This window comes from Caenorhabditis briggsae (assembly GCF_000004555.2).
Source record: "Caenorhabditis briggsae complete genome, chrII, whole genome shotgun sequence".
Classification (NCBI taxonomy): Eukaryota; Metazoa; Nematoda; class Chromadorea; order Rhabditida; family Rhabditidae; genus Caenorhabditis; species Caenorhabditis briggsae.
The window spans coordinates 4,214,982-4,236,566 of NC_013486.2; the positions used below are offsets into that span (position 1 = coordinate 4,214,982).

Consider the following 21,585-nt stretch of genomic DNA (forward strand, 5'->3'; position numbering starts at 1 on the left):
AAAGAGGAGAGCACCCCTCCTCTTTCTCTGAAAATGAGGAGGAGGAGGGTGTATCCTCTCCCACGCTCTCTCTTTAATTATAGCAACAGTCTCCTCCTTTGTGCGCAGCGGTGGCCGAGTGGTTAAGGCGTTGGATTCCCGATCCAATTGTGATTAACACAGCGTGGGTTCGAATCCCACCCGCTGCAAATCTTTTTTGTATTTTTTTGTGTTTATTGCGGGCGGGGTTTTGTCGTTATTAGAAGCGAAAATTGATGATTTCTTGAATTTTCATATAAAAAATACATTTTCTTTATTATTAGCCGATTTATTTTCACTTTTCTCAATCTTGGTAACCGGGCCACCATGGCCTAGAAATCCAACAATTCGGCCATCATCAAAAGGCTGAAAAACGTCTAAAAACGAAGAAAAGTTTATGAAAATACATTTTTGTTTTTTTTTTCATTTTTCCAATCTTGGTGGCCTAGAAATCCCTAAATCCTGCCATAAAAATATAAAAAACTCACTCGATCTCTATCAGCCGAATCAACGACATAGATAATAGCGTCAGTATTCGCATAATAGCACCTCCAATATGGTCGAATCGACGTCTGTCCTCCCAGATCCCAAACTTGAAATTTGAGATTCTTGTACTCGACTTGTTCCACGTTAAACCCGATCGTCGGAATCGTCGTCACCACTTCGCCCACTTGCAGCCTATACAGAATCGTCGTCTTGCCGGCACCATCAAGCCCGAGAATCAGAATTCGCATCTCGCGAGCGCCGAACAGGCCGCGAAAATATGACATGACTCCGCCCATTTTTGAGGAGAGGGTTGAGAAGACGTTACTTCTGAAAAAAGCGAACTGTTTGGGGATGAATTCGACTGAAAATTTCAGTATGAAATTAAGAACAAAGGAATCCAGAGCAAAAATTTGTTTGAGGATACCAAAACTATCTGAAAACTTTAAAAAGAGCTAAAACAAAAACAGGAATTCTGAGCTAAAAATGTAAAATTTGGGAGCTTCCAGAATGTTTTTTTGAGATTTTTCTGAGAATTTCAAAATCGAAAAGAATAGGAGAATAATGCAAATTCGGTAGTTCTCAGCTAGAAAAATATATATGAAAATTAGGTTATTTGCAACGTTTCAGCTGAAAAAATTCCCGAAAATTCGCTGAAATTTTAGGTGAAAACGGACACGTGAAAAATGGGAAAGTTCTGAAGTTTTTCGGGTAAAAATAATAGAGGACTTTTGGGTTTTTGACTAGCGCATTTTTCGTATTTTTGAGTCTGACAATAATTGGAAAATCATGTATTTTTCGCCGAATTGTGGGCAGTGTATAGGGGTTTGTTGGTTTCAAAAATGAAATTTTTTAGATTGGTAATTTTGATTTTCAAAACGAAAATTTTCAAAACCAAATCTCAACAAACTGCAAAATTAGTCTCTCCAAAACGCTCGAAAAAAAATCTCTCCAACAAAAAAAAACAAAAAAAGAAAGGGGAAAAGAAAAGAAAGTGAGACGTGCGAAGAAGAACTAGAAAACCCATTCGGTCTCCTTCCCACTGACACCAGGATGGGAAGAATAAAGAGGAGTAGAGGCTCTCTTACTAAATATGTGTCCGTGAGATGCACCCCAAAAAAAGCATTTTGCTGTTGGTGGTGGTGTCAAGAAAAATGGGAGGAAAATTCTAGGAGTGGAGGAGGAGGAAAAAAGAAAAGCAGTGGAAAAAATATGGGAAATGGCAAAATTTTCAAAAAATCAAAGATATCAAAAAAGGTGACAGGACTTTTTAAAAATCGTAATTTGAAATTTTTCAAAAAAAAACTTTAAATTTCAATAAACACAACAGATTCAGAGAGCGACAACAACAACAAAAATGAGTAAAATGATAATTTTTAGGCTAAAAAAATGGAAAAAAAAAATCAACGGTGACAGTAACAAAAATAAGGAAAATTTTGAGAAGAAGAGATTGCTTATTTTCCATAGAAGAGTCCTTTTTTGAGACGGCTCGGATTGAGTCCGTAGGCCTTAACACGAGAGTCGGTCATGCCTTCGCCAAACTTCTCAGCGATCGCAGTGTTCTGGAAAAATAAGTTTTAAATTTTTGAATTTTAATTTTGGCTGATATTCTAATTTTCAGTTTTTAACCCTCAAAGTTTCAGCCTGAAACTGTATTGAAGTCCCCGAAACTACCGCTATTCTAAGCCACAATTTTTTAGGTGGACTGGATAACTTCAAAAATAGATTTCTAGACAAAAATTTTCAGTGGCCTAGAAAATTTCAAAAATGGGTTTTAGGCCACAATCTTAAGTGGCCCAGAAAACCTTAAAAATGGATTTCTAGGCCACGATTCTATATGACCCAGATAACTTCAAAAGTGGATTTCTAGGCCACAATTGGAAATGACCTAGAAAACCTCAAAAATGGATTCCCAGGCCACAATATTACATGACCTAAAAGCTTCAAAGGTGGACTTCTATGTGATCTATTTTCCAATCATTCTGACGGCCTAACAACGTATATTTGTGGTTCTAGGCCAGCTTTACTAGATGGCCGAGATTTGGGATCCTAGGCCACCGATACTTACTTTGTTCTTAGATCTCTTCCGTGCCTTTTTTTTTGGTGGTGGAGCAGAAGAATCTCCGTTCTTCTCCTGAACGACGTCTTCTGGTTCCTCCTCTCGAATCTCAGATTCTTCTGGAGCCTCTGGAGCTTCCGCCTCTTCTTCCACGTCTTCTACTACCTCCGATTGCTTCTCCTTCTCCGCTAACTTCGCCTTCTTATCTGCCGTGTTCTTCTTCGCTCTCTTCTTCTTCTTTTTCTTCTTCTCCCCTTCAGCTTCAACGTCTTCTGCTTCTTCCTCCAACAACGCCTTCGCCATCGCCTCATCCTCCGCCTTTCTTTTCAACGACTTCTTTCCACCAAAATCGGTATTCAGAATCCGATTCTTCTTCTCCACGTCTTCCGCCTTTCTCCTATACGCTTTCTGATCGAAGAACTCCTCTTGTGACGTTCGATATCCAACAACCTTCTGAAGCGAAGCCCACGCATTCAACTGACGTTCGTCGGCCTCCAGAATCTCCTCAGTGCTCAAACCAAAACTATTCGGAGCGACTTGACGATACTTGAAACGCGTCGGAGTGTCTCCAATGATATCCTCATAGTCTAGTGCGTAATATTCGTTGAAATATTCTTCGAACGTTTTCTCTTTCGGGTTGAAGAGAGGCTTCTTCTTGGCGAGCGCCTCTTTCAGAGCGTTTCGTTTTCCTTTTCGGCGGGATTCTGTAATTTTTGGGAATGTAAATGAGCCAAAACGAGGTGCTCCTCACCATTCTTATCCTTGCTCATCGCCTTCATCGCCGCCGCCGCCATATCGAACTTTCCGTTTTTCATCGAAGAGCTGGATGTCTGAGCCTTCTCTTGTTGTTCCTCTTCCTCCTCATCTGATTCTTCTTCTTCATCTTCCTCTTCTACACCTTCCTTCTTCAACTGCTCCACATCCAAATTATCATAGTCCTCGTAGTCACTGTCGTCCATCTGCAATATAATTTTATTGCTTTTTTAATGGATTATAAAAGTTTTAGACGCTTTTTCGTTTTTTTTTTTAGCTAGAGATTTATTTTTTTTTCTCTGAAAAAATGACAAAAACCCGCCCACGAAACATTTAAAACAAAGCAAAAAGGATTTGCAGTGGGTGGGATGCGAACCCACGCTGTGTTAATCACAATTGGAACGGGAATCCAACGCCTTAACCACTCGGCCACCACTGCGCACAAAGGAGGAGACTGTTGCTATAATTAAAGAGAGAGCGTGGGAGAGGACACACCCTCCTCCTCCTCATTTTCAGAGAAAGAGGAGGGGTGCTCTCCTCTTTTATCTTTCCCGCCCTCCCTCATTACAGTAACACCCTCCTCCTTTGTGCGCAGTGGTGGCCGAGCGGTTAAGGCGTTGGATTCCCGTTCCAATTGTGATTAACACAGCGTGGGTTCGAATCCCACCCACTGCAAATCCTTTTTTTTTCTTTTTAGTTTATTTTAGAAGGCTTCTATAGCTTTTTTGCTGGATTTTAGGCAAATTCATAGTCAAATTTTTTGTGTTTTGTTAAATCTAAATTTTTTAAAAGGCATTTTTACACTTACATCACTAAAAACCGGCTTCTCATCATCATCCTCTTGCACATTCTCCTCTACCCCATAGTACTCATCGTTGAAAATCGAGCTCATCTTCTTATCAAACTCCTTTGGATCGAAATCCGCATTTAACTCATCGAGTGTCAACGGGATATTCACACCAGCCGCCTTTTGAAGTTTCACCAATTTCTGCTCAATTTCCGATCGTTTCATTTTCTTCAATTCCGCCAATTCTCGCTTCTTTTCCTCTTTCTCCTTCTTTTTTCGCTCTTCTCTCTCGTGTCGTTTGTCTTTTCGAGACGAGTCTTCGGTACGCATCGATTCGGCTACTGTACGTGGATATTGCTTGATCTGGAAAAAAAGATTTTTGAGTTTTTGTCGAAAATGGTAGAAAATCCTCGTTTATATTTTTAAGATTTTTAAGCCACTTTCGAGCATACTTGTCAAATTCCGGGTCGGCCCGTCAAGGCCCGGTATAAAAACCTCTATTTTTGAGCCAAAGTTTGAGCTCCCAATATAATTTTTTTCCATTTTTTTCGTTTTTTGGATTGTTTGTCTGTTTGATCGAAAATAATCGAAAAAACTCGAAAAAAAATTGTTGATCGCAAAAAAACACATATGGGTCCCCCCTTATGTGTTTTTTTTAAAGGGGGACTCCGGTCAATTTTTTTATTGCATCAAAATGTGTTAAAATTTTTTTTTTTTGAGAATATTATTGCGAAAAAATTCGAAAAAAATCCGAAATCCCCAAAAAACGCCGTTGAAAAGGTAAAAAATTCAAAAAAGGTGCCGCCGAGGGACGAGGATTTTCAGTGAGAAACCTAGGCCACGCGAGCAGCGCGACTTTCTTACCGGACAATTTTTCCGGATTTTTCTCGCTTTTATCTCCAACAGGTAAAAAACGTTAAAAAACACTGTCGGCCACTTGAAAATAATGCTCTCAGGCGCCGTAGCCTAGGTTTCTCACTGCGCGGGAATTCAAATCCTCGTCCCACGGCGGCACCTTTTTTGAATTTTTTTCATTTTCAACGGCGTTTTTCGAGGATTTTGGATTTCTTTTAAATTTTTTTGCAATAATATTAGGAAAATAGATAACTTTTAACACATTTTGATGCAATAAAAATTTTTGGTCGGAGTCCCCCTTTAAATTTTGAAAACTTGTGAAATGACGGGCCCGCCGGGCCGGACCGGGCCTTCGAAATTCGGCAAAGAGCCCGGCCCGGTCCGTTACAAGTATGCTTTCGAGGTCTCAAAAGTGACAATTTATCATCAAAAACTCACAAATTCTTGATCCGGATCCTCAAATCTGAAATTGTACTTGTGCTCGTACTGTCGATTCTTATCAAGGTCCTTTTCATCTTGCTCCAACGCCACAATGTCTTCATAGGTGGGATTTCTGGAAAAAAAAACCCTTTTTTCTTTTCAAAAAGCTTTAAAACTCACTCCTCCTTCTCTCCTGGCTCATAATACTTATTCAAAATGTAATCCCTCAAAAACTTCTCGGAATCATCCAATTTCTGCTCATCATCCTTCCAAAACTTTTTCAGATGTTTCAGCTCTTTGGCCTTCTTCTTATCAGCCTTTCCGTCTTCCGACTTCATCCATTCATAGAAATCCGCATCCTCATCGTCCAGCTCTTTTTTCGTTTTCTGTCGTTCTGTGAAGATTTCCTCTTCATTGTCTTCTTCGAAATTAAAGGCGTCGGCGAGATTCTTCTTGAGCTTCTCTTGCTCCTGCCAGTAGGCTTGCGGTTGCTCATCCTTGTATCGTTCGTCGTCTTCTTCCGTGTAGTGGCTGGAAATTTATTGATTTTTTAGATGATTTTTAGATGAGATTGCCAGCTTTTAAAAGCCCTAAAAAGACTAAAAGCCTAAAGGTTAGCCTATTTTCAAAAAATCGTTTTTCAAAAATTCAGAAGCCTAGAGCCATGTGGAACCTCGTCCTTCTAAAGAAGATGTTATCGGATTCCCTCATGCAAATGGACTAGCCGTGCGAGAGATTGTCGTTTCGACGAGACGCAGACTCAAAAATGCCAAATTTCGGCTTTCTCTTGTCTTTGCTGCGTTGGATTATTTGGGAGGGAGAATAGAAAAAGAGGGAGTATAAAGAAAATTTGTGTGCGTTTCTATGATGGGAGAGCGGGATAAGCATGAGATGGGTCAATAAGAATTCGCTGGGATGTACAAGGCGAGCTGGGGCGCTGTTGGCGCGTTGAAATAGAGGATAATCGGGATTTTTGAAGTCACTTAGCTCGAATAAATTATAATTTCAAGATAAAAATAGATCGAAAACACACTGATGTCAAAATTAAAACTGGAAAAATTTCCAGAAGATATTTTAAGTTTCAGATGTTCGATTTGAAACTTCTAGGGTTTTCAAGAATTAGAATTTCAACCATATCAAATTAAAATGCTCATTTTTTCAGGATTCCAGCTGTGTTATACGGATTTTTTGACTTGAATTTTTTCGAAATTATAGAAAAACCCCTCAATGAAATTTCGCAATCTCAATGAATAATTATGGAATCCACCGGATTTTTGATGACTTTTCTAATTTTTATAAAAAGATTTTCGCAATTTTTAGGCTTTCCAGTGTTTTCCAGCCGCCAAAACACTCACCCTCCCTTCTCCAGCATGACTTTGCGATTATAATCTCGGATAGTCATTTTTTTGTCCTTTTTCTTTTCCTTCTTTGTCTTCTCTCCATCAGACGACTCGCTAACTTCTTTGAAAAACCCTTTTCCATTTTTAAAACCAGACAAATCTCCGGATTTTAGAGCTCCGAGGGTTCGAAGAAAGCCTTCTTCGGCGTCTTCTCCCCATTCGGCTTCAGATTCACTTGAAGAATCATCATCATCGTCGCCATATTTGTCTTTGACTAAAAAAAATTCCCGATAAAATCAAAATTTCAAACGAAATCTCACTTTTCTGCATCTCTTCCAACCGTCTCCAGTTGTCGTATCTTTCGGCGTATCCCTGAAAGAAAATCGATATTTTAAATTAAAAACTTTAAATCTCACTTTATTAAAGCCTAATCCACCGTTACTTTGGTCCTCTTCCGGATCATCGTCGCCGAAAAGTGACATCTTCTTTTTCTTGTTCATTGTCTCTAAAAATCGAATTTTGATCTTTTTTTTGGGCAATTAAAAATGTTAAAATAATTTTTATTCTAATTTTGTCTAAATTTTAGTGAAAAACATTAAAAATATACAATTTTTGTTGAAACATTCCCGAAAATCGGCGAAAAAATCGAAGAAAAATTTGTCGACAAAATAGTCCGGTGGAGCGCGCTTGCATAGACCGTCGTGGAATTTTTGCAGGAATTTCGGAGGGAATTTCGAATTATGAAGATTCTAGGCTATTTTCTGTGTTAAATCTTGTTGAATGCACATTTAAATGTGTATTCTTCCAGTTATATCGTTTATTTATGTACAAATTCATCATTAAATTTGAGAGAGGGAGAGAAAATGGGGAAAAGAGACTCTTCGAAGGGAAACTAAAAGAGATTCTAAAGAAAGATCGCTCTACCGAGAAGAAGTATTTTGGACGATTAGTTTGACTGAATTGCGATCTTCACGTGGTGAATAACATGGTGGGGCGTCTCCAGTGGTTGGGATTCGTTTAGTCCAGTCGTCACTTTGACGGGAGCAATTCGAATAGCGGCGGACACGGGTTGCCTGAAAGAAATAGTTATATCTCAAAAACTAAGCTAGCTCGAAAAAAGTTGTCAACTAATAAATTGTAGAAAATAATATTTTACAAATTGTGTTAGTTGACAACTTTTTGATAGCTTGTACGAGAAATGAGATAAGAGTTGCCAAAGTTTAGACTAGTCGACCCATTGCACCATTTTTCAATCGTTTGTATCTCAAAAACTAAGCTAGCTCGAAAAAAGTTGTCAACTATTAAAATGTAGAAAATAAAATTTTACAAATTGTGTTAGTTGACAACTTTTTGATAGCTTTTACCGGAGCCGAGTTACAAGCGCTCAAATAAAAATCCCAGAGTAGCTAGAGTGCTCACCTTATAAGCCACCCATTGGCTCCGCAATTTTGCACACGCACAGACAAGAACACTGACCATCATGATTATCATAAAACCCATTAGAGTGAAGTGTTGCTCACGAAAATCCGCTTGATCTAGAAGATCATCCATTTTGAACACGACTCCTTTGTCTAGAAATTAGACAAGTCACAAAACCCAAAATCCAAAAAATTCAAAAACTTACAAATGATAACCTCTTTCGGACTGTACTGTAGTTCTGTGATATCCTTGACAACTGGTCCGTTCGGTCCGTTCTCCACCACTCGTGGACCCACATAATCGATACTGGAGATTCCATCAAAACGGCGAGGAGAGACACTGGAGAGCTCTTGACGAACCTTCTGGAGCATTTCTGTCATTATGGCTTGCATGGCACGGTTGTCAGCATCGTAAACATTTAGGTTGGGGCTGGAAATGTTTTGTTTAGAAAGTGGGGCGAGAGTAGAGTGCGCAGACAGCAAGACGCTCTGGCTTCTCTGTGCTCTTTTCTTTGAGCGTTCATATCTCGGCTCCAGTGAAAGCTATCAAAGAGTTTTCAACTAGTAAAGTGTGTAAAATTATATTTTCTACATTTTATTAGTTGACAACTTTTTTCTAGGTTGCACAGTCTTTGAGAAACCAGCAATTTGGAAGACGTAAACCAGGTAATTAGGTTAGCAGTTCTGAACGAGTCCCGTACAAGCTATGGAAAGTTGTTAACTAACAAAATATGTAAAATTTAACTTTCTACACTTTCACAGTTGACCCTTTTTCCAATCTTTTCTAGTTCACTCACAATCTCAACTTGCTGCTTGGATCCATGAAAAAGTTATGCTTCCTCAAGACTATGGTACTAATCAAGTCCTGGTACTCCAGCGCCTCACTAGAAATCCGATGACCATCCGAGACAATCCGTTCGAAATTCCAAATCGGCTCACCGGAACGCAAATCGATGTACACATTCCACTATAACATTTTCAAATTCGCTCTATTGAGATTTCTTCCACCTACCCGGATTTTCGTTTTATATGGGAGTCGGCAGGCATGGAGACATGCTTCCCAGGCACGATTTATGAAGTCTGTCTCATTTCCGAATTTGTCGAAATTGGCACGGAAACGAGATTCACAGGAACCGAGACAAGATTGGAATGGGTTCACTTGCTGACGGATTCCGGTACGGTGGTGGCAACCGTACCGACATTCTTCCTGGAAAAGTTGGTTTATCTCGATTGCCAAAAGAAATACCAAAAATCTTTAAACTAGAAAGTTGTTTATGATATTATGGCAAACATTTTATTAGTTGACCAATTTTGGGTATCTTTTATAGCAACCGAGATAATTGAGCTCAGACAAGTTTTTGATGCCTAATATTTGAACAGACGTACGAGGCTCCAAATTTTGAGGAGAGGGAGCACTAGTTAGATATGCATATTTTAAACGCGCATATCTCAAAAACTAATGAATTTATCGTAAAGTTGTAAACTGACAAATTATAAAGCATAAAGTTTCACATGTTTTTTCAGTCGACCAATTTTTTTCATCTCTTATAGAAGTTAAGATAATTGAGCTCAAAGTGCAAGTGTTTGCTGCCGCAGCTACCACAGCTGCCAGTGGAACGTTAACGATGAGGTTAGCATTGTTCGAATGGGTATACTTCAGAAACTAGCGAAAATATCAAAGAGCTGTTAACTCACAAAATATAGAATATAAAATTTTCTATATTTTTCAGCTGACAAACTTTTGATGCTTTGCATTTGAACAGAAATGAAATGCTTCAAACTTCAGTGGCCAAATTAACACCACAATAAGAGTTGTACCCCTCAAAAACCGTTTATCTCACTTTATTGAAATTTTTTAATTTGTCTTCAAATTCTAGAGTGTACGAAACAAAAAGAGAGCTTCATTTTTGTGGTTGACAACTTTTCGTAGCTTTTTTGGTTTTTGAGATGTGCGTCTTTGAAAATACCGTATCCCCCTTCTTTTTTCTCTTGCTATGTGATGGCTTCCATCTTTAAAGCCGCCTGTCTCAAAAATAAAAAAAAGCTACAAAAAAGTTGTCAACTACAAAAATGAAGCCTCATTCTTGTTTAATACTCTCCAACGTTTTCAATCAAATCAAACGATTCTGAACCACTTTTTTTGGACTCTTATTTCCTCATCGCCTAACTATTTCTAGGTCACCCTTACCAAAACATCCGAATAATTTGAATGACACATTCCATCACAAACATCGTTATCATTCTCCACAATCACACCATTTGAGTCACGAACTTGGTGTTGTTTGGGGATAGCCGAGAGAATTCCAGGGATCAGAAGAAGGATCCCAAGGGGACTCATTACCTGAAAATTTTCGGAAAATGTAGATGGAAAATAAAGAAAAAAGAGAGGAAATGTTGCTGAAAATCGAAATCTGGATGTGCAGGTTACTATCGGATACTGTAGTGAACAGAAAAGTTAGATGTGCAGGTTGTCATTGGTTACGGTAGTTAGGTACTGGTACGCCTAGTTAAATCCGCAGGTTCTCATTAGTTTCTGTAATGGTTCTCCTAATGCCGCGAAACAACGTAATAAAGCGTAACGCCTAACGTAACGCCTAACGCTTAATAGTTAGATGTGCAGGTTGCCTTTGGTTACTGTAGTTACAGGCAAACGGTTTTTGAGGGGTACAACTCTTATTGTGGTGTTAATTTGGCCACTGAAGTTTGAAGCATTTCATTTCTGTTCAAATGCAAAGCATCAAAAGTTTGTCAGCTGAAAAATATAGAAAATTTTATATTCTATATTTTGTGAGTTAACAGCTCTTTGATATTTTCGCTAGTTTCTGAAGTATACCCATTCGAACAATGCTAACCTCATCGTTAACGTTCCACTGGCAGCTGTGGTAGCTGCGGCAGCAAACACTTGCACTTTGAGCTCAATTATCTTAACTTCTATAAGAGATGAAAAAAATTGGTCGACTGAAAAAACATGTGAAACTTTATGCTTTATAATTTGTCAGTTTACAACTTTACGATAAATTCATTAGTTTTTGAGATATGCGCGTTTAAAATATGCATATCTAACTAGTGCTCCCTCTCCTCAAAATTTGGAGCCTCGTACGTCTGTTCAAATATTAGGCATCAAAAACTTGTCTGAGCTCAATTATCTCGGTTGCTATAAAAGATACTTCCTTTTTGTTTCACTTCCTCGCGGTGTTTTTTCCGGAACGTTTATTAAGACAATTTTGAATTCGCGCATTTTTCGATGGAATGCAGGCACACATGCGTAGGCTTGCAGTTCAGATTTTTAGCTGGGGGAGCGTTAAAAAAAGGTTCTTTCTTACATTTTCATGACTGAAATTGGAGGGAAATTCGCCTCTAATTGACAAGTTCGTTGAAGGTTGAAGTGTGTTCATCGCATAACAAAGTGTATCAAAATTAAAATTCCATCTGATCAGTTTAATTTTTGTAATTTTCAAATTGAAAGCGTTTCGCATCAAAATTCGCATCTCTTCCGACGCCTCCAAATTTCCTAAATTCAATCCCATTATACATTCTTGAACATCAAATGCCAATTGAAGTTTTCTACAAATTTCGATAGTTTCCCCAGCGGAATGCATCGACGATTTCTCCAAAAAATCGATCTGAATCCATTGGAATCCATGTGGAACTATTACTACACCATAAATGAATCGGCACCAGATGAAAACCAAATTTGACACTATCGACAACAATGTGCACACCGTACTGATGGGTTCCCAATTGTAATGCCGCGTTCAAAGTAGACTCCAGGAACTGGAAATTGCGTCCAAAGCTGCCAATTTTCCCAGGTTTTCCAGGAGCACGAAACTTCGATTTTCCGCGTTGTAGCTGTGTTGATTTTTCGAGGTCCGCTGTAAATTAACAAGAAACTTTCTTTTTTTGGACCTCGAATTGATGTCGAAGAAAAAAACACAGCTACAACGAGGGAAATCGAAGTTTTAAGTCCATGGAAAACCTGGAAAAATTGACAGCTTTGGACGCGATTTCCAGTTTCTGGAGGCTACTTTGAACGCGGCATAAAAGCATTTTTTCAGATTTCAGGCTTTTCTTTTTCAAAAAAACCGCGCATTTCGCAGAGCATATCGCGAATTTTATTCTGAAATTAAAAAAAATGTTTTCAGAGAAAATGTTTTTCTTACTTTTCCCATGAATCGAACAACTCGATAATATTAAAATATTAGATTCTGGAAGACGAAACAAAGGAATTGGGGCCATTTTTTGTGCAATAAAAATCGATCATACATTGCATGAGGACTATTCTGAGTGTTCGCTGCAAGACCCGATTCTGGCACCCGGGTGGTTCTAATGAATTGGAAGAAATACAACATTTATGTAAATATAAATAACTATCCTAAAAAAACTACAAAACCTAAAAATCCAAAAAAAAGTCCCTATATAGATTTGAACATGTTCTTTATGTTGTCCAGTGCGCCACGTGGATCCTGTTTGTGCATCAAAAAGTGTCCCTGAATCGTCGCCGGTGAGAGCTCGGTTTTGTGTTCGGAGACACGTTGCACGAATTGCTCGGCAAGATTCGAGTCTGATGGTTCGCGATAGAAGCGAGTGAACATCTGCAAAACGATTTTTCAGTTCTGAAGACGATTTTTGTGGACCTAAATCCAGGAATTTTAGTGTCTTAGGCTTCCCAAAACTAGAAGAAAATATTGCCCTAAAAATTTATAAACCTCTAGAACAAACTGAAAACAAAACAAAAATGATTTGCAGTGGGTGGGAATTCGAACCCACGCTGTGTTACCACAATTGGAACGGGAATCCAACGCCTTAACCACTCGGCCACCACTGCGCACAAAGGAGGAGACTGTTGCTATAATTAAAGAGGGGGCGTGGGAGAGGACACTCCTCCTCCTCACTATTTTCAGAGAAAAAGGAGGGGGTGGCCTCCCCTCCCCTCTTCCTCATTACAGTAACACCCTCCTCCTTTGTGCGCAGTGGTGGCCGAGAGGTTAAGGTGTTGGATTCCCGATCCAATTGNGGTAACACAGCGTGGATTNGAATCCCATCCACTGCAAATCCTTTTTGCTTTTTTTTTTGGTATATTCTAGAAGGTTTAAATGAGTTTTTAAGACAATATGTAGCTGAAAATATCCTAATTTTTCAGATTTTGGCAGATTTTTTAATGACTTCTAGAGAAAAAGACCTCGAAAATCAAGACCAAAAACCCCCCAAATTGCTCATTTTGGCTCAAAAAACCGCCTAATGACCTAGAAACTCAAAACCTAGGCCACCCTAACCTTTCTCAACATTCCCTCGGTGGCATTTCCAAAGTACTGTTTCCTATCCACCCTTCCAGGCCGAATCAACGCTGGATCCAGCCTCTCCACATAGTTCGTCGTCATAAAAGTGATCCGCTCTTCAGCGCACGCAACACCGTCCAACGCATTCAGAAGACCCGAAAAGGTGACACGTGACAGTCCCTGATAGGCTGGATGATTGGACATTGGATCCTCACGGCTCACGAACGCAGCGTCGATGTCTTCAAGGATGACGACGCTGTTCGGTGGAGCGGTATTCAGAAGATGGTTTAGTCTGGAAATCAATACACGTGGATTTATAAAGCGACTGCAGTTACCTATCATCATCTAGTGTCCTCTCACTCAGTGACAAAAGACACACACTATAACCAAAATGGCTCGCTAGCGCTGAAATAAAACTGGATTTTCCTGTTCCTGGCGGTCCGTAGAACAGATATCCACGTCGATAAGGTACTCCGCGATCCGCATACCATGCGGCTGAGCCAATAAATTCTTGAAAGTCCTGAACTAGCTGATCACAGACTCTTCCATCCAGAACAACCGACTCAATGTCTCGCTTCTTTCGTGGCACACCGAATCGGACCCATTGAGGACCTACAGCTTGATAGATGACTAGACCGGTTTCAGCGTTATCGATTGCTTCTTTTGCGGAGTGTTCTAGCATGCTTTTGAAGAATTTCACATCTGAACCCAGTGTGGTTAGAGTGACGGTTTCGAATGGAGTACGAATTCCGTCTCGTTGAATCACTTGTTTCTCTCGTTGCCTTTCCACTTTGATCCATCGATAGTTGTGAACGAAGAAATGGGTTCCGTGACCTGGTAAAAATGATATTGAAAGTTCGGTTTTTCCACTTTCTGCTTGATGAACTGTGGTATTCGCTGAAAGATTCCGGGTCTGTGTGGCACTTCGCTTGTTGATGAAATCCAGAAGCCAGGGATAGGCCCTAAAATATCAGTTCCCCAACTAATTTCGTATTTCTGAATGCTTACGCGTCTTCATTATTGACCTGAAGTGTGATCATGAAACGTCTGCGGAAATAGGTATTGCTGATTTGCGCTGTCCTTCTCAAAAAACTCATCGCTATCCCAATACCAGCCAAACCCGCTCCCGCATTGAAGTACGGATTTTGATTCAGGTTCTCATACAGGCTAGAGAAGAACGATGACGACTCTTTCGATGAGCCAGGCACCTCAGAAGGTACAAGCTCCGCCATCTAAAGTAGGCTCAAAACGTTTCTCTACTTTCAATGAAGCTAAATTCTTAATGTATCAATCTTATCGTTTTTCAACAAATTAAAACAAGGCATGTGAAAGTCAACAAATAAGTTCATTTGAAAACAAATTAACAAGCAGAGATTTACTCTTGTTGTTGCTCCTTGAGTTGGAGAAGAAGGGCCTTCTTGTCGGCGACGCGTTGCTTTCTCTCGTCGTATGTCAATCTCTTGGCGGTGTGTCTCTTCGATGGCTTGGCAGCCTTCTTGGCGGATGGCGATGGATCAGCACGGATGTTAGCATGGGCCTTTTGGTAAGTCTAGAAATATAGGCTACTGTTTTCACAGGGAAACCTTTTCAACTTACGGCGACAAGATTGTCGGCGTTCATTCCGTTAGAGAGGAACTTAGAGAACTGACGCTTGTAGCGGTCCTCGTCCTCCTCCTTCAGAAGGCTCATGTAATCAGCGACGTGCTTTCCGAGAATACGGTCACGGTGAGCTTCGGCGTTGTAGTCCTTGGACTCTTGGTCGAATCCGAAGAACCTGCTTTCACTGTGTGGAACGTTGATACCTCCATCAGCGACTCCCTTCATGACGGCGAAGATCTTGGATCCGGTGGTGGTACGGGCGAGTCCGATGTCAAGGACAGCCTTGAATGGAGCACGGTCTCCCTCCTCCTCGACATTATAGTCCTCTCCGGTGAGCTGAAATACGAAATACTTACAATATGACCAACATGAAGTTGATATACCTCCTCGTGTCCCTTGTAGGTGGAGTCAAGTCCGATAGCCTTCAAGTGACGGCGAGCAAGGAGAAGTCCGGTGGCGTAGGCAGCGGCGTAGTTGGTAAGTCCGGCCTTGAGTCCGTAACGGGGGAGCTCATGAGCGTAAGCCGAGGCGACAACAACGTCTCCTTCGATCTTGGAGTAGGCGAGTTGAGCGACGATGTCCTTGTTGGTCAAACGGACGATCAAACGGTACTTTGGGGTGTTGTACTTGTTCTTGTCCTGGACGGTAAGACGCTTTCTGGCGTAGTAGTCAGTCTTTCCCTCACGTCTACGCTTCAGCTTAACCTGGTAGCGCTTGAAGTAGGCCTTGTTTTTAATGACCTTGACGAGACCCATGTTATTCTGAAAATCAATGAATTTGATAGAAATAAAATAGAGAAACGAAATTATGCGAGAATGAAGAAATAGCAAATATCAAGTCAAACATCTACATGAAAATATAATTTCAAATAAGTTCCAACTAGAAATTTAGGCCACATATGCACAATTCGTGCATGAAAAGTTGAGATTCAACAGAATCACAAATTCCAACTGACCATTTTTTCTTAAAAAACATTTTCTGCAAAAATTCGAAGAAATGGGTGCAAAAACTCGAAAAAGAAGTTGGAAAAATTTAGGCCAACAGAAATTCTCGCTTTTCCGGCCGCAATTGCGCGTCGTGTTGTGTACACCGCGACTGCACACAATGAGTTTGACACGCAGGCGCGGGAATTCAAACGGGGGATTACGGTAGGAAAATGGAAAAAAGAGGAAAGAAAGTTGGTTTTCTGAGACTTCGAAAAGGAAAAAAGGAGAATAAACGACAATTATTAACAGATTTGTTCTAAAAATTGAGTTCTAAAAAAGGTACCAGATTGTTCCATATAAAACAGAAACAAAATAAAAAACCGGTTCTCTTATCACGGAAAAACGCTTTTTTTGCCCTCGGAACTTCTTCGAAACGCTTTCTCATACGGCCCTAACTTTTTATTCGATTCTTCGCGCCGTCGAAAAAAGTGGATGCGCTTCCAGTACCGTCACAATAGTCTCTCAAAATCACATTCTATTTAGCAGTGGACAGTTTTGGTATAAAAATGGGAACGGTTCTGGGGAAAAATTCAGAAGACATCTCAACATGTCTAAATATTTGATTCCCGTGTGTGCTTCGATTTCTTTGGCTGCCGTTTTCGGCGCTCTCATCGCCATGCACTCGATTGTCGTGGATATCGACACGATGAGAGATGAAATTGTCACTGGAGTTCATGAGATGAAGGTTTGTTCTGGATTTTTTAAATATTTTTTGAAATTTTAGCTGTTAAAATGTTGAAATTTTGGTTCTCAAACATTCATCTCCCGCCGTCCCCACCCACTTCATCATCGAGCCAGCGCACCCTTTATCATCAACAAAGCTTGCCACAGACAGAAACAGCGCGTTGATTCAGTGGTAGCGCTTCTGTCTTTCAAGCGAAGCCGTTTTGATTCAACCCCCACCCCCGTCCAAACTCTTTTTGCTTTTTTTAACAATGATATTTAGGTGATGTCCGATGATGCCTGGAACCGTATGATCGGAATGACGAAGCCTAACCAAGCCGATGACACCCGCTCCTTCGCCTTCGCCAGCATCTTCCGTAACAAGCGTGCCGCCTATCCATCCCAATGTAACTGCGATGCCAACTCCCTCGGCTGCCCACCAGGACCACCAGGACCACCAGGACTTCCAGGAGGACGTGGAGACCAAGGACCATCTGGAGACAAGGGACGCGACGGAGCCTCCGGAGTCTCCTTGGCAGTCACTCACCATCTTCCAGGAGGATGTATCCAATGCCCACAAGGACCAGCCGGAGAGCCAGGACCAGATGGAGAGGTCGGAGAGCCAGGATTCCCAGGAGCTTCCGGATCAGCTGGACAATGCGGAGAGGATGGTGCTCCAGGAGAGCCAGGAATCGGAGGAGAGCAAGGGCCACCAGGAGAGTCAGGAATGGAAGGATCTCAAGGACCAACTGGACAAGACGGAACTATCGGAGGACCAGGACTTCCAGGGCAGCCAGGAACACCAGGATGGCCAGGATCTCAAGGAGAGCCAGGAAAGAATGGAGACTCGGGAACTGACGGAGAGCAAGGACCACAGGGACCACAAGGACCAGCTGGACAGCCAGGACGTGATGCTGATGATGGACAACCAGGACTTCCAGGAAAGGATGGGTCCATTGGACCAGACGCCAACTACTGTCCATGCCCAGCCAGAGCCAAGAAGCACTAATTGTCTTCTTTGTTTCTTTTTTCCAAATAAATTATTTCAATCAATTTTTGAGCTGATAGAAACAGTTAAAAATGACACTCATCATCATTCTTTATCAAAAAATTTGTATGGTTTTGTGCTCGACAACAAAGAAAACACACCCACAAGCTTAAAATGTCTGCGTCTCTCAGAAACCTACACTATTTTCAGTTTTGTACACATATTAATCAAATGGTTATCAATCTGAAATTGTTTTCTATAAAACGGACAGTCGGCATGTGACAGCGGACAGTTTTCGGTCAGCTATTTCATTTTTTAATAAAATTTTCCTCTTTTTTTCATTTTTCTAACATTAATTTTTCTTTCAGAATGTCCAAGCAACAACTGAACACCGTCGCCCCAACTGCTGATGAAGTCGTCGAAGGCGAATACGTCAACGTCGGAAGAGCCAGAAGCGCCACTGCCACGTCGACATCTTCTAGGAAGGATTATGAAACGCTGGAGGACTTTTTGAAGCGAGACGAGTATTCGGCGGAAACCAAGAGAGACAAATTCAAGAATGTCCAAGTGCAGAGTCTTGATAATTCGTATAAAGCCCGGAAGAATGACTTGTCGTTGCAGTAGTTTTGATTGTTTTGGGACGGATTATGTTTGTATATTGTAAATTCTTTATTTTTTATTATATGAGCGATGGAAATTAAGTGTTTTTTTTTCAAGGAAACTCTGTTGAAAACTGCTGAAAAATTAATAAAAATCAGCTGATAAATACCAAAATGAGCATTAAACATTTCGTATCGAAACTTCAGTTACATATTGTAACTATGCGTCTTTAGTACCGTATTTTTTCGCGTCGAGACTTCAGTTAAAAATTTTTACTTCACGCCTTTAATACCGTATTTATCGTGTCGAGACTCAATTTACAAATTGCACAAACGCGCCTTCAATAAATACCGTACTTTTTGATAATTGTTGGCTCTGAAAAAAACGAAAAATGAGCTAAAATGGAAATAGAAATAGAAATAAATGTTGAAAATTAGTAGAAAATTGCGAAATTGCTTGCCGGAAACTTTTCTGATCACAAAAAACTGAAAAAATTGCTGAAAAAATTTGCGTCTGAACACCAATAACTTGTCATACTGTATCTCTATCAATAGTTTATGAAAAATTCAATTTTCTAGCGCTTTTTTTGCTTAAAATTCCTCCCTAACCCTTTCCCAAACCTCATTTCCCCTCTCTCCACGAAAACCTATATTCAAAAACCCTCGTTTTGTCGGTGTTCAATAGAGCGCGCTTGCATCATTTTTCGGCAATTTCAGGATTTTCAGCACACGTCACCGTATTAAAATCAGCCTTTTCCAGCTGATTCTACCATATTTTAGCCTAATTTTATTAAACTATCAGTATATGGAAAATTTAGAACGATGGCAGGCTCCACAGGCTCTTTTATAGGTGAGTTTTTGATTTTGTAAATTTGGCGAATTTTTAGAAAATTTAAAAAAATCAATTATTCGACTTACAGGCGGCGGTATATTGGTATTATTACTAGCTGGATGGCTCGGACAAAAATACGGTCTACCTCCGCCACCACCGAAAATCGCCGGTATCGATTTAGGCACCACTTATTCGTCAATTGGCATTTATCACGCTGTAACGGGGGAAACTATTATTCTAGCTGATGACTTGGGCAAGAAATCGATTCCCAGTGTTGTAGCATTTTTGTGAGTATTTTTTCTTGAATTTTTGAAAGAAAATTCTAGAAAATTCCAGACCAAATGGTACAGTTATCGTTGGATCGCGAGCCGTGGAGCAGCAAGAGCATAATCCGAAACGCACGATTTACGATGCAAAACGGTTTATTGGAAGGAATTTCGAGAGGGATAATAAAGATTTTTTGGTACTTCAAAGTTAAAAGTTTTGATAAAAATCAAAAAACCCAAAATTCCAGGCTGACCAAAAGCGATATCCATTCAAAATCACCTTGGATCCAAATGGCCGCGCGTTTTTCGAAATTCCACTAGACGAAGGAACGAAATATGTGTACCCTGAAGAAATTGGCGCTATAATTATCAATTATTTAAAGTCCGCAGCTGCCAAACACTTAGGAGCAGTTCTGGGTCAAGTAGTGATCTCGTGTCCGGCGGAATTCAATGAAAAACAAAGGAATTTTACGGGAATCGCAGCGGAAATCGCTGAAATGGAAGTGCGGAGAGTGATATCGGAGCCGACGGCTGCCGCGTTGGCATACGGATTGCATAAGAAGCAGGGGGTGGAGAATGTGGTTGTTGTAGATTTAGGTAAGTGAGGATTTGGTAATAATAGGAAAAAACGGTAAAAATCCTTAAAAATCGCTTTTTGAGCTGTAAAAATTACCCAAAAGTTAGAAAAAAATTGCATAATACGGAATTTGGGGGGTTTTTTTTATCCACAAAAAGTGATTTTTTTCAATGATCTTTTTAGAATTTTTGTCAATTTCTAAAGAAAAAATAGGGAAAATCGATTTTCAAGATGTCAGAAATCTGAAAAAAAAATCTCGAAAATTCCGTTTTTCGGTTTTAAAAATTCATGAAAAGTTTTTTGAAAAAGGAATTTTAAAGAATTTTTTTTTCAATTCGCCTGATCTCTATTTTTATAATTTTATCTCAAAAATTTCGAAATTAACAGAAAAAAAGTGGGGACGATTTTTGAGATGTTAAAAACCTGAAAAAATCCCAAAAACTCCGTATTTTGGTTCAGAAAATTCATGGAAAAAACGTTCTTAAAATCTTTTTCCAGAGGATTTTTTCGATTTTCGTCAATTATTTTGACCTCTATTTTTGTGATTCCGCTTTTTATAAAGTCCGAAATTTGCAGGCGGTGAAATCTCAAAATTTCCGTTTAATCTGACTGAAATGAACTCAGAGTGGCTAAAATTAGCTCAAATCGGACAAAAAAAAAAGCAAAAATTCAAAAAAAAATTGCCTAATATTGATAAAAATTGATATGACGACCTGAAATTGTCTGAAAAGTCAATTTTTTTCAAAAATTTTTTTTTCGTCAAATCAATTTTCAACAAAAATGAAGCAATTTGAATTTTTTAGAAAATTTAGAACAATTCTTTTTAGGTTTCAAAAACTGTTTAAAGAGTATTTTCTCAATTTTTTTTTCAATTCTTCTGACCCTTATTTCCCCATTTTCTAAAAATCTAAAATCTTGCAGGCGGCGGTACCCTCGACGTCTCTGTTCTCTGGCTCCAAGGAGGCGTCTTTGTGACCCAAGCGATGGCCGGGAACAATCGTCTTGGCGGCCAGGACTTCAATGAAAGAGTTCAAAAACATTTAATCGAAAAAATTTCTGAAAAATTCGAAAAAACCATCGACGATAAAGAGGATATTCAACAGATTCGACTGGAAGTGGAAAAGGGGAAAATTAGATTAACAAATGTTCCATCGACGACGATTTCATTGAATCTGAAGACAGTTGGAAAGTGGAGTTATGAATTGACACGAGAAGAATTCGAAAAGTTGAATGAGGATTTGCTGAAATCCATTGAATTGCCGATTGCAGCAGCGTTGGAGGATGCCAAGTAAGAGATGGGAGATGATGAGAAAAATCTGAAAATTTAAATAAAACGGCGGCAAATTCAAAAATCTGAGTGTCCACAAATAGCTAAAAATAAAAAATAAATTAGCTGAAAATTGAGTTTAAATCTACTGAAATTCATGGGAAAAATGTAATTCGAAATTTTTAAAGGTACGGTGAAATTTTTTATTGCATCAAAATGTGCAGAAATGCATGTAGATTGACATAAAAATAAAGAAAAAATTCAAAAAAAATTCTTTCATCGAGAAAAACGCATCGAAAAATACGCTCGAAAGCCCTTAGGGACGAGGTTTTTTCTAGGCCGCCCGGTGAGTAAAAGCGCGCGAATTCAAACTTTCAAAATTTTTTCGCTCGTTTTCAC

General features: G+C 39.7%; 8 protein-coding genes and 5 non-coding genes across 13 annotated transcripts in view; 6 read left to right on the plus strand and 7 right to left on the minus strand.

Annotated features, from left to right (window-relative positions):
• Window positions 1-800, minus strand: part of Cbr-arl-1 — a gene marked incomplete at both ends in the record, with an annotated part of 1,940 nt that extends 1,140 nt beyond the window's left edge. Inside the window, one exon of the mRNA XM_002630108.1 lies at window positions 507-800. Within this exon, the coding sequence (XP_002630154.1) occupies window positions 507-800 (294 nt within the window). The remainder of the gene's footprint in view (window positions 1-506) is intronic.
• CBG28921 lies at window positions 105-188 on the plus strand. Its single transcript has one exon. It is a non-coding gene (tRNA).
• Window positions 801-1,955: 1,155 nt separating the features above from the next.
• On the minus strand, window positions 1,956-7,215 carry CBG00558 (the record flags this gene model as incomplete). The annotated part of the gene is made up of 9 exons (XM_002630109.1): window positions 1,956-2,063; window positions 2,570-3,264; window positions 3,312-3,519; window positions 4,122-4,463; window positions 5,394-5,508; window positions 5,556-5,906; window positions 6,731-6,989; window positions 7,036-7,087; window positions 7,132-7,215. 9 exons carry the CDS (start codon window positions 7,213-7,215, stop codon window positions 1,956-1,958), a joined length of 2,214 nt encoding a protein of 737 aa, XP_002630155.1.
• Window positions 3,669-3,752, minus strand: CBG29057. Its single transcript has one exon. It is a non-coding gene (tRNA).
• Window positions 3,905-3,988, plus strand: CBG28503. The gene has a single exon. It is a non-coding gene (tRNA).
• A 420-nt stretch (window positions 7,216-7,635) lies between the features above and the next one.
• CBG00559 lies at window positions 7,636-10,471 on the minus strand (the record flags this gene model as incomplete). The annotated part of the gene is made up of 6 exons (XM_002630110.2): window positions 7,636-7,788; window positions 8,135-8,286; window positions 8,340-8,563; window positions 8,931-9,100; window positions 9,146-9,340; window positions 10,322-10,471. The coding sequence occupies 6 exons, from the start codon at window positions 10,469-10,471 to the stop codon at window positions 7,636-7,638; spliced, it is 1,044 nt and encodes a 347-aa protein (XP_002630156.2).
• Window positions 10,472-12,545: 2,074 nt separating this feature from the next.
• On the minus strand, window positions 12,546-14,641 carry CBG00560 (the record flags this gene model as incomplete). The annotated part of the gene is made up of 4 exons (XM_002630111.1): window positions 12,546-12,725; window positions 13,407-13,701; window positions 13,745-14,371; window positions 14,418-14,641. The coding sequence occupies 4 exons, from the start codon at window positions 14,639-14,641 to the stop codon at window positions 12,546-12,548; spliced, it is 1,326 nt and encodes a 441-aa protein (XP_002630157.1).
• Window positions 12,875-12,958, minus strand: CBG28770. The gene has a single exon. It is a non-coding gene (tRNA).
• On the plus strand, window positions 13,101-13,183 carry CBG28858. The gene has a single exon. It is a non-coding gene (tRNA).
• Window positions 14,642-14,784: 143 nt separating the features above from the next.
• Window positions 14,785-15,763, minus strand: Cbr-rpl-5 (the record flags this gene model as incomplete). The annotated part of the gene is made up of 3 exons (XM_002630112.2): window positions 14,785-14,958; window positions 15,006-15,344; window positions 15,392-15,763. The coding sequence occupies 3 exons, from the start codon at window positions 15,761-15,763 to the stop codon at window positions 14,785-14,787; spliced, it is 885 nt and encodes a 294-aa protein (XP_002630158.2).
• A 778-nt stretch (window positions 15,764-16,541) lies between these two features.
• On the plus strand, window positions 16,542-17,666 carry Cbr-col-38 (the record flags this gene model as incomplete). The annotated part of the gene is made up of 2 exons (XM_002630113.1): window positions 16,542-16,679; window positions 16,941-17,666. 2 exons carry the CDS (start codon window positions 16,542-16,544, stop codon window positions 17,664-17,666), a joined length of 864 nt encoding a protein of 287 aa, XP_002630159.1.
• Window positions 17,667-18,014: 348 nt separating this feature from the next.
• CBG00563 lies at window positions 18,015-18,269 on the plus strand (the record flags this gene model as incomplete). Its single annotated transcript, XM_002630114.1, has 1 exon — window positions 18,015-18,269. One exon carries the CDS (start codon window positions 18,015-18,017, stop codon window positions 18,267-18,269), a length of 255 nt encoding a protein of 84 aa, XP_002630160.1.
• A 797-nt stretch (window positions 18,270-19,066) lies between these two features.
• Window positions 19,067-21,585, plus strand: part of Cbr-stc-1 — a gene marked incomplete at both ends in the record, with an annotated part of 4,242 nt that continues 1,723 nt past the window's right edge. The window contains 5 exons of the mRNA XM_045241967.1: window positions 19,067-19,094; window positions 19,165-19,363; window positions 19,413-19,539; window positions 19,591-19,939; window positions 20,841-21,207. Coding sequence (XP_045091635.1) covers window positions 19,067-19,094; window positions 19,165-19,363; window positions 19,413-19,539; window positions 19,591-19,939; window positions 20,841-21,207 — 1,070 coding nt within the window. The remainder of the gene's footprint in view (window positions 19,095-19,164; window positions 19,364-19,412; window positions 19,540-19,590; window positions 19,940-20,840; window positions 21,208-21,585) is intronic.